Source organism: Papio anubis, chromosome 1, assembly GCF_008728515.1.
Source record: "Papio anubis isolate 15944 chromosome 1, Panubis1.0, whole genome shotgun sequence".
NCBI classification, from domain to species: Eukaryota; Metazoa; Chordata; class Mammalia; order Primates; family Cercopithecidae; genus Papio; species Papio anubis.
In genome coordinates this window covers 48,576,123-48,588,331 of record NC_044976.1, presented here as the reverse complement: position 1 = coordinate 48,588,331, position 12,209 = coordinate 48,576,123, and the positions used below count along the sequence as shown (strand labels likewise).

Here is a 12,209-nt window from a genome sequence, read left to right as displayed (position 1 = left end):
CTGGACTCAGAGGATTTTGTAAGTACATTCACATTCACCACCCCACTTAATTTTCATGAAGAATCTGAGAGATGGTGGAGTCTTCCCTTGCCATCACTTGCAATTTACAGGTGAGCAAACTAAGGGTTAAGGAGCAAATGGAAGGTAAAGCTAACTAACCTCTATTCACATGGTGCAGGGCCTGGATCTGAACTGACATCTTCCGGTCAGTGACTCCCATCTTCCTTCTTTACCCACTACAAGTTCCATAAGCCCTGGAATGCACATTCCAGGCCACAGCCTTCTGTAGCCTTCTGCAGCCAGCAATGACAAACCAGAACACACTGTGTTCTCTCCTGTGCCACCCTCTGCACATAAACACTCCCTTGGCCTGGAAAGCCCTCCTCTCTCTGCCTTCAGACCTAACATTACCCTTCCCCTATCCCCCATCATGGCTCTTACCTCTGTCCCTCATACACATTTCCATTATGGACATGTGCCACACAGCATTGAAACTCTCCAGCCTCCTGTCTTTCTCTATCACTGGACCGTGAGCAACTTGAGGACTGGGACTGTGTTTGATTCATCTGTAATCCCAGGGACCAGTGCAGAGCTCCTGATTTTGCTGGTAGAATAAATGAATAAATGGATGACTCTCTAGGTCCTCACCTGCTTTCTATAGCCAAATTAGCTTTCCTTGCCTGTTCATCACCACTTCGCTCTCACCATAAACCTCTCTTACCTCTCCTCTTCAGAATCAATGCAAAAGTAGGAGGGAATTCATTCTTTTAAAGCTATATTGCCCTTTTCATTATTGTTTTCCTCAACTTCCTTCAAACTATCCCAAGAGCCTATTTTCAAAACCTAGGGTCTTCCATTTTCCAAGTAAGGCCATCTTTACAGCCTTTGCTTCTTCATCTCCACAAAGGAAATTAGATCTCCTCTGTTTCAGGCCTAAACTCATATTTCATTTTCATGCTGAGTCTGAATTTGGCTAAAGTCTGCATACCATCTTGAGATTCACAGTCCTGCAGAACATTTCTGCCCGTAAGAGTTTCTGTAAGTTACAAAGCCAAAGTCATCAGGGACTCAACATTTTCCTGCAACAACTATTAGACCTGGGCATGCCTGGCATGTTATTTCTTTTAAATAAGTGAATAGATAAATTATCACATAATCACTTCTACATCCATTCAATTAACATCAATTCAAACATTTATTAAATATCAATTGCATAGCATAATAGTTAAGAACAGAGTCACTAGAGCTTGACTGCCCAGGTTTAAATTCCTGTTTAGCTGTGTGACCTTGGACAAGTTACTTAACTATTCTGTGTCTCAGTTTTCCAAGTGTAACTTGGGGCATATCAATAGGATAATGTTATAGGTGTCACAGAAATGTGGTTCACAGGAATGTGGCAAAGATTAAATCTATTATTGTTGTTGGATAACTGAGTTCCATGGCACTTCATCACTGCCCTCTAGGAATTCAGTCTTGGAAAGTTAGTAGACATTTGAAAACAAAGTTCCAGATGCAGTGAGGCAAGTACCAGAATCTGAATGCCTTTGGCAGTATGTCCCTTCCATGTCTTTGCATATGTGGCCGTTGAAATGCTTTCACCATCACCATCTAAATTACCCTGCCATTTTGCAAGACTCCCTGGAGTCCACCTCCCTGACCTACATAGTCTCAGACAACTCCTCTCTCTCCTCTGTCCTGGTACTCACCACCCTATATTGAGTCACTTTTTACCTGCCTGTCTCCCCACTGACAGGGAATGCCTTGAAAACAGGGCCTGAATTTTGGTTAACTTCTTACTCCCAGCATGCAGTACATGGGGAATTCAACCAATGCCTGCTGAATGGATCAGGTTTCAAAGGCAGGTAGGTGCAGGGTGCTAGGAGACTTTAGAGGCAGAGCACACGGGGACATAGGAGGAGACATCCTTATCTCCAACCCAGCAGGCTTCTTTCTCAGCATACTGAGATAATCATAAGAGGAACTGGTGATTCTTTATTTTAAAATGCTTTTTTTAAAGCGTTCTCTTACTCTTCCTGCTCTGTTTATTTTAGATGAGTGCAGCCATCAATATTAAAACAAATGTGAACTAGTGACAAAGGGGGTCAAATTAATTCTGGGTGAATCACAATGCTAATATGCTACTAACCACAAGAGGAAAAAAATATTTAGAGTTTCATCCAGTGCCCTGTACAAAAAGTGTACTGACAAATATTTGGAAAATAATTCTTTTATTCTTAAATGTGTTTGATGGGGGAGTTTTGTTTTGCTTTTAAAGTAATTTCAAGTCTACACATTGCTAATGAAAACAAAGGAGCTTTGGGATGAGAATAAACTGTGCTTTTTTCTCTCTTTATCTTCAATCTTAATTTTAATCAGGTAAATTAATTTTAATCAGTGAAATTTAAAAGTTTAATTTTAATCTTTAATTTTATATAATAGTATATACAATGGAGTGAGGAGATACAATACATAAAGGTTTATGTCTACATTCTAAAACTAGTGCTTTCCAGTTGCTCTCACCAGACCATCAGTTAGGTTTATGTATAATTCCAGTTAGCACAGGAGTCCTTCCTTGAAATTTTTGACCTATGAAAATAATCAAATCACCCACCCCCTTCATCCCCCATTAAAAAGTAAATATTCTAACTTATTACTAGAAAGAATTGGACTCAGGATTTAAGACTCCAGAGCCCTTTTAATCAAGTGCGTTTCTTCACAGAGCCCCAGGCCTCTAAGAGCCTGTGACACCAAGAGGATGGGGCCAACACAGTTGTTTGACAGAGACTAGTCTCAATCATACTGATTTACAGCAAATCTAATCTTCTTCACAGTTCTTTCTGAAATGACATATCTTTAGTTTTGAGATTATCTGCTCACTTTTTTGAAAGTTATAGAATGGGAAGTAGCTCTCACTTTTCAGTCTAAATCTTCTCTCCCTATGAGCCCTGAAATAAATTACCAATACCTAAAATGCACACCCTAGAGGGACTGAACTTATTTTAAAAATCCTCCTTTATTAGATGCCTACTATATGCCAGGCACTGAATCAGGTTCTTTATGCATGTTAATTAGTTCATCTTCTAAACAAACTTTGGAGGAAAGTATTATTAGTCCATTTTTACAGATAAGGAAACTGAGGCTCAGACAAGTTAATGACTTTACCAAGACCCCACTACAAGTAAGTGAAGGAAAAAACACCCCATTTTGCAGACCCCTAAGATGCTCTTAATCAGCAGAATACTCATGGAAAGGTAGAATCCTATCATAATGCCAATGACTATACCACCTGCTAGGTTCAGGCTCCTGCAAGGAGCTATCAGGAGATCTTAATAGCCTTACTTGAGAAGACATTCTGGCTGACCCTGTCCTTAACTGAATGATTGGCCAAATCCTCCTCCTGACCCTCCTGGAATGTTTATCCCATTTCACAGTCTAATATAGGGAAATAGAATAGGACCTCTCTTCAAAGGCTGGGACCCCTGGCCTCTTTATGAGTTCTCTATGTTAAGTTTTCCTGAGGCTCAGACATCTCAGTCCAATTGTCCAATCATTCCACGGATGACCACCTTACACCAAATGCAGGTCAGGCAAGCCTGTCTCCAAGAGTAGTAGTTGGACATATGAAGCTCAGCCTTTCAGAGTAGGGCATTGATTGTTCCAGCTCATCAAGCAGAAGCAAGGCACTGACTGAATTATTGTGGCCTCACTGTGTGCCCACAAACAGAGACTCACAGTGTCTAGCATCTCTTATTTTTCAAACAGCATTTCACTATGTGAAATTATAAAACACCACATACAGTGAAACCCCATCTCTACTAAAATTACAAAAAATTAGCCGCGCGTGGTGGCGGGTGCCTGTAGTCCTAGCTACTTGGGAGGCTGAGGCAGGAGAATGGCGTGAACCCGGGAGGCAGAGCTTGCAGTGAGCCGAGATGGCGCCACTGCACTCCAGCCTGGACAACAGAGTGAGACTCTGTCTCAAAAACAAAAAACAAAAAACAAAAAAAACCCACCACATAATATATAATATCTACTTTTAGGCTGGAGTGCAGTGCTATGTTCACAGCTTACTGCAGCTTCAAACTCCTGGGCTCAAGTGATCCTCCCACCTTAGCCTCCTGTGTAGCTGGGATTACAGGCACACATTAATTACTATGCCATGATCTACTTATTACTTACTTACTCTATTCTCTGTCTTCTCCCTCTAAAATGAAAGCTCCATAAAGGCAAGGACTTGTCTTAGTCACTGTAATCACCATTACCTAGAACAGTGTCTGGCAGGCACTCAACAAATATTTGAAGAATAGGACACAAATTAATATTGTATGATAACAATAATGATGATGATCATTATCACTTTATATGCCAAGTAACTGTTTTAAATCCTTAATATTCATTGGTCCATCACATCCTCACAACAACCCTAGTTTACAGACGAAAAAGTTGAGGCATAGGGAATGGAAGTGATTTGCCCAAGGTCACAACTGATAAAGCCAGGATTTGAATCCAGGCAGTCTTGATCAAAAGTCCCTATTACCTTGGGAGGTTGAGGCTCCAGTGAGCTGTGATCGTACCACTGCACTCCAGTCTGGGTGACAGAGTGAGACCCTATCTCAAAAAATCCCTATTAATAATCACTAGGCTAAATGTTTCTCATTAACTCCTACCTTTTAAGGGATGAGTAATACAAAATAGGAAACAGACCATGGGCTTCGGAATGAAACAAACCAGGTTTTAAATTCCCAGTCTGATATTTTCCTAGCCACGTAACCTTGAAAAAGTTACTTACACTACGTTGTCCTCTTTCTTCAAAATGGGAATAAAAATATCTGCTTCTTAAAGTCGTTGTGAGATTTAATGAGATAATCTAAGCAAAGTTCTTTCTGCAAAGCCTGACACACACATTACATAAAGGGTCACTATTATTGTGATGTGTCATTGTTAACTGCGTGGTACAGACAGCAAGTGACATAAAGGAGTCCAGAGGAAAGAAGAATTACTGAGGAATTACAGGTGAGTCATGGTGATCAGGGAAAGTTTCATGTAAATACATATACTCAAGACCTTCAGCTCAAAGTTATAGAACTGGGGTTGGTGAGCAATAGCTGTGTCAAAACCAGCTGTCATAACAAGGGGGATTTGAGTCCAATATCCCACTCATAAGCTAGGAGGCACCTGATGGGAATACATTATGAAAAACCTAATTAATATCTGACTACATCAGTTAACAATTAATTACTGAGCACCTACTTGGTGCCAAGCATAAAGATAAACTCAGTGCTGATTGTTGAGGCAGTGGTGAAACCTAGAAAAATAAACATTTGATTACGGAGTGTGGAAGATCAATGATGAAGTGATGCTGGCAGTGTTAACGGAGACAGCTACAATTCAGAGTAAGTTAAGGCAAAGCTTTCTGGGTGACACAGGCCTCCTATATGTCTCATGAAGCCAGGTGAAGAAAGCAGAAAGATGTTGGAGACCAAGGGATCTGTGTGAGCATTGGTAGGGAACACCGTGGTGCAGTTCTACAGTGGAGCACGAACAGAAGGCAAAGAGACCCAAGATGGGAGGCTGGAAAGGAAAGAAGGAGTCTGGCCACAGAGGAGCTCCTGGGTTTTGTGAAGCTACCTGGACTTGGTGCTGAGCCACAGAAGAATTAAGTAGCCACATCTGAGATCTCATCTTAATTGTGTGCTTATAGCAAAAACACTGTTTCTTCATGAAATACAAACAAAACAGCACTGGGAGAGTGAAAAAATACATTATTTTTTAGGCCTACTGCCGAATTTTCTTTAGGGCCCTATTTTCTTCCTGAGTAGATCACAGGTATTTTTAGCACTAGTGTAGTATATCACTGCTTCATGACACTGTTCCCCTTTTATGCTCTAAAGTTGTTTTAAATTCAACTCTGTTCAGCAAATGTTACCCTCCCTTTCCCAGCACTGTACCCTGAGCCACCTGATAAATATTTGCTGAATTGGGCTGGATTCATCTAGCAACTACTGTATAAGGTAACATTGTGTCAACAGGCAAGGATGAAACTTAGGGGTAGGTGGAGATAAACAGATAAATATCAGAGCTCACTCACTCTCAATAAACTTGAAATTCTGATGATGCAATTGAGACATGTATATGACAATATACACATACCCCAAGGAGGACTGTACAGTGCTGCATCCTATCAGTAGTGAGCTGTGCAGATGGTGGGAGTCTGAATCCCACTTCTCACAGCACATTCACCAGATATTCAGCTCTTCGAGGGCAGGGGGCCATGTCTCCTTTACTACTAAATATTTACAGACTACCAAATAGTAAGTCTTAGTAAGTTTTTATCAAATGGGTCTATTTAATCCTAATAATCCTGAGAGGTATTAATTCTTTAAAAATGTGGAAACTGAGGCTTAGAGAACTAATATTACTTGCTTGAAGTTATAAGGCTAGTAAATGGCATTGTAAAGACAACAGTAACAATGATAATAACAATTTTCCATTCTAAGGAAGCCCACCTTCCATTTATTATTCCCCAAATGTCTCTGCCATGGGATTTTCTTTTCACACTAGGATGGAAAATGTTCTCTCTGGCTGAATGAAACTGGAAGTTTACAATTTGAGTTCTTGAGCTCTTGTTGACTTTTCTGTGCTGCCAGTTTTAGGAGCTCCAAAAGGCACTGAATGGATTTGGGACAGATGGATCTGCCCACATTGCAGGTAAGAATACCCGTGCCACTAGGCATATACAGCTAAACATATAAAAATGTACAGTCTTTCTTTAGTACAAAGGTTCCCTAATCCCTAGAGGAGAATTAATCCAACTTCAATTCCACAGAATAAATCTTTAGTGAATGCCTACTATGTGCCAGGCACTTTTCTTAACACTTCTGAAGTAAAATATACAGTACTCTATGTGCCTTTCCTATCTCCTGTTGTGATAAAATAAATCCTTATTCACCTTCTCACATAGTGAGAGGTAAATAAGGGCAGCTAGTAAACCCTCAAGGACAGAGACTGACTTATCTTTGTAGAGGAGTACAGAGCTAACACATAGTAGGCACTTTAATACATTTTCATGGAACTGAATACATTTTTGAAATTTTGTTCTGGAATCAGACAAATTTGGGTTCAAATCAAATCCTCGCCCAGTCAATTACTGGCTGTGTAAACTTAATTTACCCCTCAAAACCTCAGCCTGTCCATAAAACATAGAAATTAACATTTACCTTTTTAGTTTGTTCTAAGGATTAAAAGGTATGGTGTTTGTAAGGCACAGTGCCTGACTCATATCAAGAGCTCAAGAAATGAAAGCTAATCTTACTATTTCTAGTCCCACCTCTAGGTCACCTTCACTACTGATTATTGTCACTTTTATTATTATGTTACTGGTTCAGCTACGTAGCACAACCAAGGAATAAGGTTTTCTAGTTAATAAATACTTTGGTTAATAGAGAGCCCCAACATATACCATGCAGACATCAGTAGTTATCAAAGATATAGGATACAATGCTTCATATTAAATCTAAAACAACTAGAAGTCATCCTTTCTTTAATAATTCAGAAGATACTAGAGATCTTGCATTGCATAGTTCTAAAAAAGTTGACTGTTATTTTTCCTTTGGATAATAGAGAGCTCACTATTATCTAGACCAGTATTTCTCAAACTTTTCTGACCATGACCCAACAAAGTAAAACAAAAAAGTAAGGAACATATTGAACACCATATTGAACACCACAGCTTCATATCACAACTCAGAACAGAGGTAACTGAAACAAAGATTCACGAAATAATACTTACCCTTAATAAGTACCACCCACTGATACTTTCTTTTCTATTTCATTCAATTCTATCATTCCATTGTTTTAATTTTTAACGCTGATCAACACCCAATAAACTATCCATAGGTAAAACTAGAACCTAGTAACTTACTAATATTGTTATCCTGTCCAATAGAGCGTATCAAGGATACAATTCAATGGATTCTCCCATTAAGCCATGAAGTTGTACTCATTTTGTTTTACATATTAAGAGACTTGAAAGTCAGAAAGGTTAGGTTAGTTGGGCTAAATAGGCTCCCAGAAGTTGATGACAGATTCAAGATCCACAAGTCTAACTCTGTAGTTCAGACTCTTTAAAAATCAAAGATAAAAACAAAACCCCCAACAAAAACCATATTATGACAACCCAATTCAAAAAACATTTTTTTGAGTACTTACTATGTACCAGAAATTGAAATAAGAGAGGATTTGACATGATCTCTGCCTTCTAGGGCTAACAGATGACCAGTCAAGACAAGCATGCCTTGGTACATGTACTTGCAAGTTTGAAGTGGGCATATTTTTATACTACAGAAAATAAGCATATTCCCCACTCACCACCATCTTCTCTCTGGCCACACATTATTCCACAAAATGAGCACTGGGTACCTCTTGGTGAGAGAATGCAGTGTACTCCTCTAATGGCACATTTCTTTACAATCTGAAGTAAAGTCGGTATTTTTCCTCCTACTGCTTTCTGCCACTGTAACCCTAAAAGCAGTCCTTAATGTGACTTCACCAATGAGCATCATCATCATAACATCACATTATGACCAGAAGAGTGCTCTAATGCCAATTCCCCTAACCAATACCTAATTTAGAAGTATCTTTAGGGTGACTTCAACTTCTGAGAAATAATGACTTAATAAAGACAGGTGTTGACCTTGAAAAAGAATAAAGAAAGGAAAGTCCTCTGACCTAAGACATTCCATAGCTACCACTTCAAAGTAAAAACCAAGTCAAAACACCTGAACCTTCCTAAATCATAGCTTTTGCCTGTCTCCTCCTAGCTTTATCTTTACACAATGTATGATGCATTCACACCAGATTACTTACAGTTTCTTAAGTAGGCCTTGTAAGTTTCCATCTCTATGCCTTTACTCATATGATTCCCTCCATGTGGAATTCCCCTTTCTTCTAGTTTTTCCATCTATCCAGCTTCCCTGGCTCTATTCAAATGGCATTTCCTCCATGAAGCTTACCTCCTTCCCCCCAAAAGAACTAATGTCTCCCTCTTCTGTACATTGTACCTCCTCTGCTGAGACACTGTCCGCATCATTCTGCTTGTCATTGTCCTTGCTTACTATCTTTTAATATATTTTAAATACTATGATGTTCTGGGAGCCATCTAGAATATGCAACAGACATGCTATATATATATATTTGTTGATTCTCCAATGGAAAATTTGATATAGAAAAGAAATTACCTTATTTTTCCCCCAAGGAAAGTAAACTTTGGCTGAGCTGGACATATTCCCAAACACTTTGGAGCGAAGACTTCTGATATTACTAAACATGCAAGTTTAGTCAAGTGGCTAAGCTTTATTTTCTATAAAAAAGAGTACCTGCCCTAATTACATTAAAGAGATCAAACTGATACCACAGGGCAAAAATTATACAAGGCTGAGTGAATATGAAAGATGATCTCTATGGTCACAGATCTGTTATGAGTAGAACTATGCTGAGAACAGCTGAAGTTCTAGAATGCGAACTTGTTCTTCTGTTCCTGCAAAATGGACATGGGATAGTTCAGGAAGAATACTGTTAAGATTATACCAACTGCAAGCCCATGCCTCCAAAATCCAATGACTGGAGACCTGTTTAAGAGTTCTTACTAAAGCAGTTCTAAGCTCCAGGTCTTTTTTCTTCCCATGAAAAACTTCAGCCAGAAATCTAAAAAAAAAGAAGGAACTGAGATTCAAGTATTGACCTAAATATGGATGAATTTTTAACTTTTAAATAAACAAACACCTACCTAGCAAGAAGGTCCTAAGAATATCCAACCTTCTCATTTGCCTGCTCAAATCACTAAATCATCCCTTTTTTGTCCTTCATTAATAGGCATGAGATTTTCCAAGGCTAAAATATGGAGAAACGTCTTCTATACCATCCCTTCTCCAAAATCAAGTTCCTCCCTGCTTTTTACATTTCTGCCCATACAAACACAGTCTAAAAACCAACCAAATTCTTCCAGAGCTTGCACATAATATACAATATGTATAGACACACACCTGCAAAATCCTCCAAAGATTCTTAGTGAAGACTTAAAATAGATTCATGTGGAAAGAGAAAAGTTTTATTGTCTGCCTGTTTCACAGCAAAGGATCTTTTTCTTCCTTCCTTCCTTCCTTCCTTCCTTCCTTCCTTCCTTCCTTCCTTCCTTCCCTCCCTCCCTCCCTCCCTCTCTCTCTCTCTCTCTCTCTCTTTCTAACATAGGACCTGCAAAATGGCATTTGGGATATCAGATCAACTTATAACCCCTTCCCCTAGTTTTAAGGATTAAATTGAAGGAAAAAAAATTGACTTCCCTTTACATCCTTCCTGTCAGCATATGAAGTAGAATTATAAATCGGTGTTTCAAGATTGTGTTTTCAATTTAAGTCTTGAATCCCTTCAGGAACATTTTGTATTATTTCTCCATAATGGCAACAGGTCACAGCAACAGGTCCCCATTTAGAACAATTTGTGAATTTATTTATGGTGCCTATTTATTTATTTCCCCCTTCAGATCCTTGGGAAAAAGGTACAAAATTAGGTTTAACCTAACACCAGTCCTGACACCACCCATTATCCCATCCCAAGAGTGTATAATCAACAACTATGCCAAGGCCTTTGTGGTGGTTTTCCTCTTTTCTTTCTTTCTTTTTTTCTTTAAATGGGAGGGTAATGAATTGAGGGTCAGCATTCTGCTCACATCCTGCACATCTCTTCAGTCAATCTGATCACTTCTAGAGGTGTTCACACTGCCAAAGCCATCCATCATCCTGCCTTGCCAAGCAGAAGGAAAACTGATGGCAAGTTAGAAAAATCTCTTTAAGCCACTTTTTGCCTCAGCCTCTTCACCATTCTGTGAGAAACAGAACTTCAAAGTTCAGCCTATTGGGAAAACAAGGGGAAAGGAGAAAAAAACCTGATATAGTGAAGAGGAAAAAATAGATCTGAAGTAAGTTGGTTTCTGGGAAAAAGTCAAATAATTTGCAAGTTACAATATATAGACAGCAAAGATGGGACCATATCAATTAAGCTCAGCCTATTTTTATTTTCTTTCTGGCTGACTTCTAACTTTCCTAACAGGCTCTTTCATGAAATTAAAAAACAGCACTGGGTAAAAGTAATTTTATCTTCATCCTTTTTCTCTTTTGACAACTAAATCCCAAGTGAATTCTAATTCCAAAGGAGATCATGGATATAGCTTACGAAATCCTAGGAGGATGCAGAAAACGTAATAAAGCCATACAATTCTGAGGAAGAACTGAGGGCTTGTCTATATAGAAAAAAACAACAACAACAACACTGTGTGCCACCCTCCTTGCATGCTGGGGACAGTATGGAGACTGTGAGGGTAGCATGCAATGTCACTGCCCAGGACATCTGGCATGGGCAGATGGGCCTCTTTCTGGGGAAGGGCTTTTGCCAAGGGACAGAAAGACTGACAGACTGAAAGAGACTTAACATCCTCAAAACACCTTCGACTTTCAAGTCCTATGTATGACTGGTGCCTTCTAATACTGTTTCTCATCTGATTCTTGCAGAAACCCTGTGAGTTACATATTATCATCACAATCATAAAGATGAGGAATTGTGGCTCATGTTGAAGTAGCTCATCTGTGATTGCCCAGTTAGTAATTGGAAGAGTTAGGATTCCAACTTAAGTTCACCTGACTCTGAAGTCCTTTGCACTTGCCAGTTTCTCAAGACAAAGGGCAATCTTTTTAGAGGCTTGCCTGTACGAGCACACCATGACATTCCTCAGAGGCCAGAGGCAGACTCACGGCTCTCTGGTCTCTGAGATAGTCTTGCCAACAAAGGCATGGTAATAGTGGTGTCTAGTAGAAACAAATCTGATTTTTCTACATGTGTACAGGTCAATATAATATGTTTTTAGCCCCATCTGAACACAGGCCCTCTGGGTCCTAATCACAATAACCAGGTTGCTTTTAAGATTAGAAACTTTTCCACTACAGAGGTGGTTAAAATATAATCAAGCTAGGAAGTTATCCTCCCCCAAAGCCACCTAAAACAGAGCAGCTCCAAAATAAAACCAATTTACATATTTTAGCCCAAATTAAAAAGTAAAAGCTAAGGATTCCCTTTTAATATCCTGAATAATAAGTGCACATTTATGTAAAGCTTCCTTTGGGGAACGGTTACTATGAGGACAACTTCCCCAATATTATTCA

The 12,209-nt window shown here is 39.2% G+C and overlaps 1 protein-coding gene across 18 annotated transcripts in view; it reads right to left on the bottom strand.

Annotated features, from left to right (window-relative positions):
* The window catches only part of ELAVL4 (ELAV like RNA binding protein 4), a 156,091-nt gene that overhangs the window by 74,714 nt on the left and 69,168 nt on the right, over positions 1–12,209 (bottom strand). The window contains exon 1 of one of the 18 annotated variants that reach the window (XM_009208278.4): positions 9,237–10,150. The exons of 12 other annotated variants lie outside the window; for them this stretch is intronic. In XM_009208278.4, coding sequence (XP_009206542.1) covers positions 9,237–9,326 — 90 coding nt within the window. In that variant the 5' untranslated portion in view covers positions 9,327–10,150. Of the gene's footprint in view, positions 1–8,367; positions 9,181–9,236; positions 10,151–12,209 lie in introns of those variants that run through there. 5 more of the 18 variants (XM_009208316.4, XM_009208309.4, XM_009208284.4 and 2 more) reach the window with 5 other exon arrangements.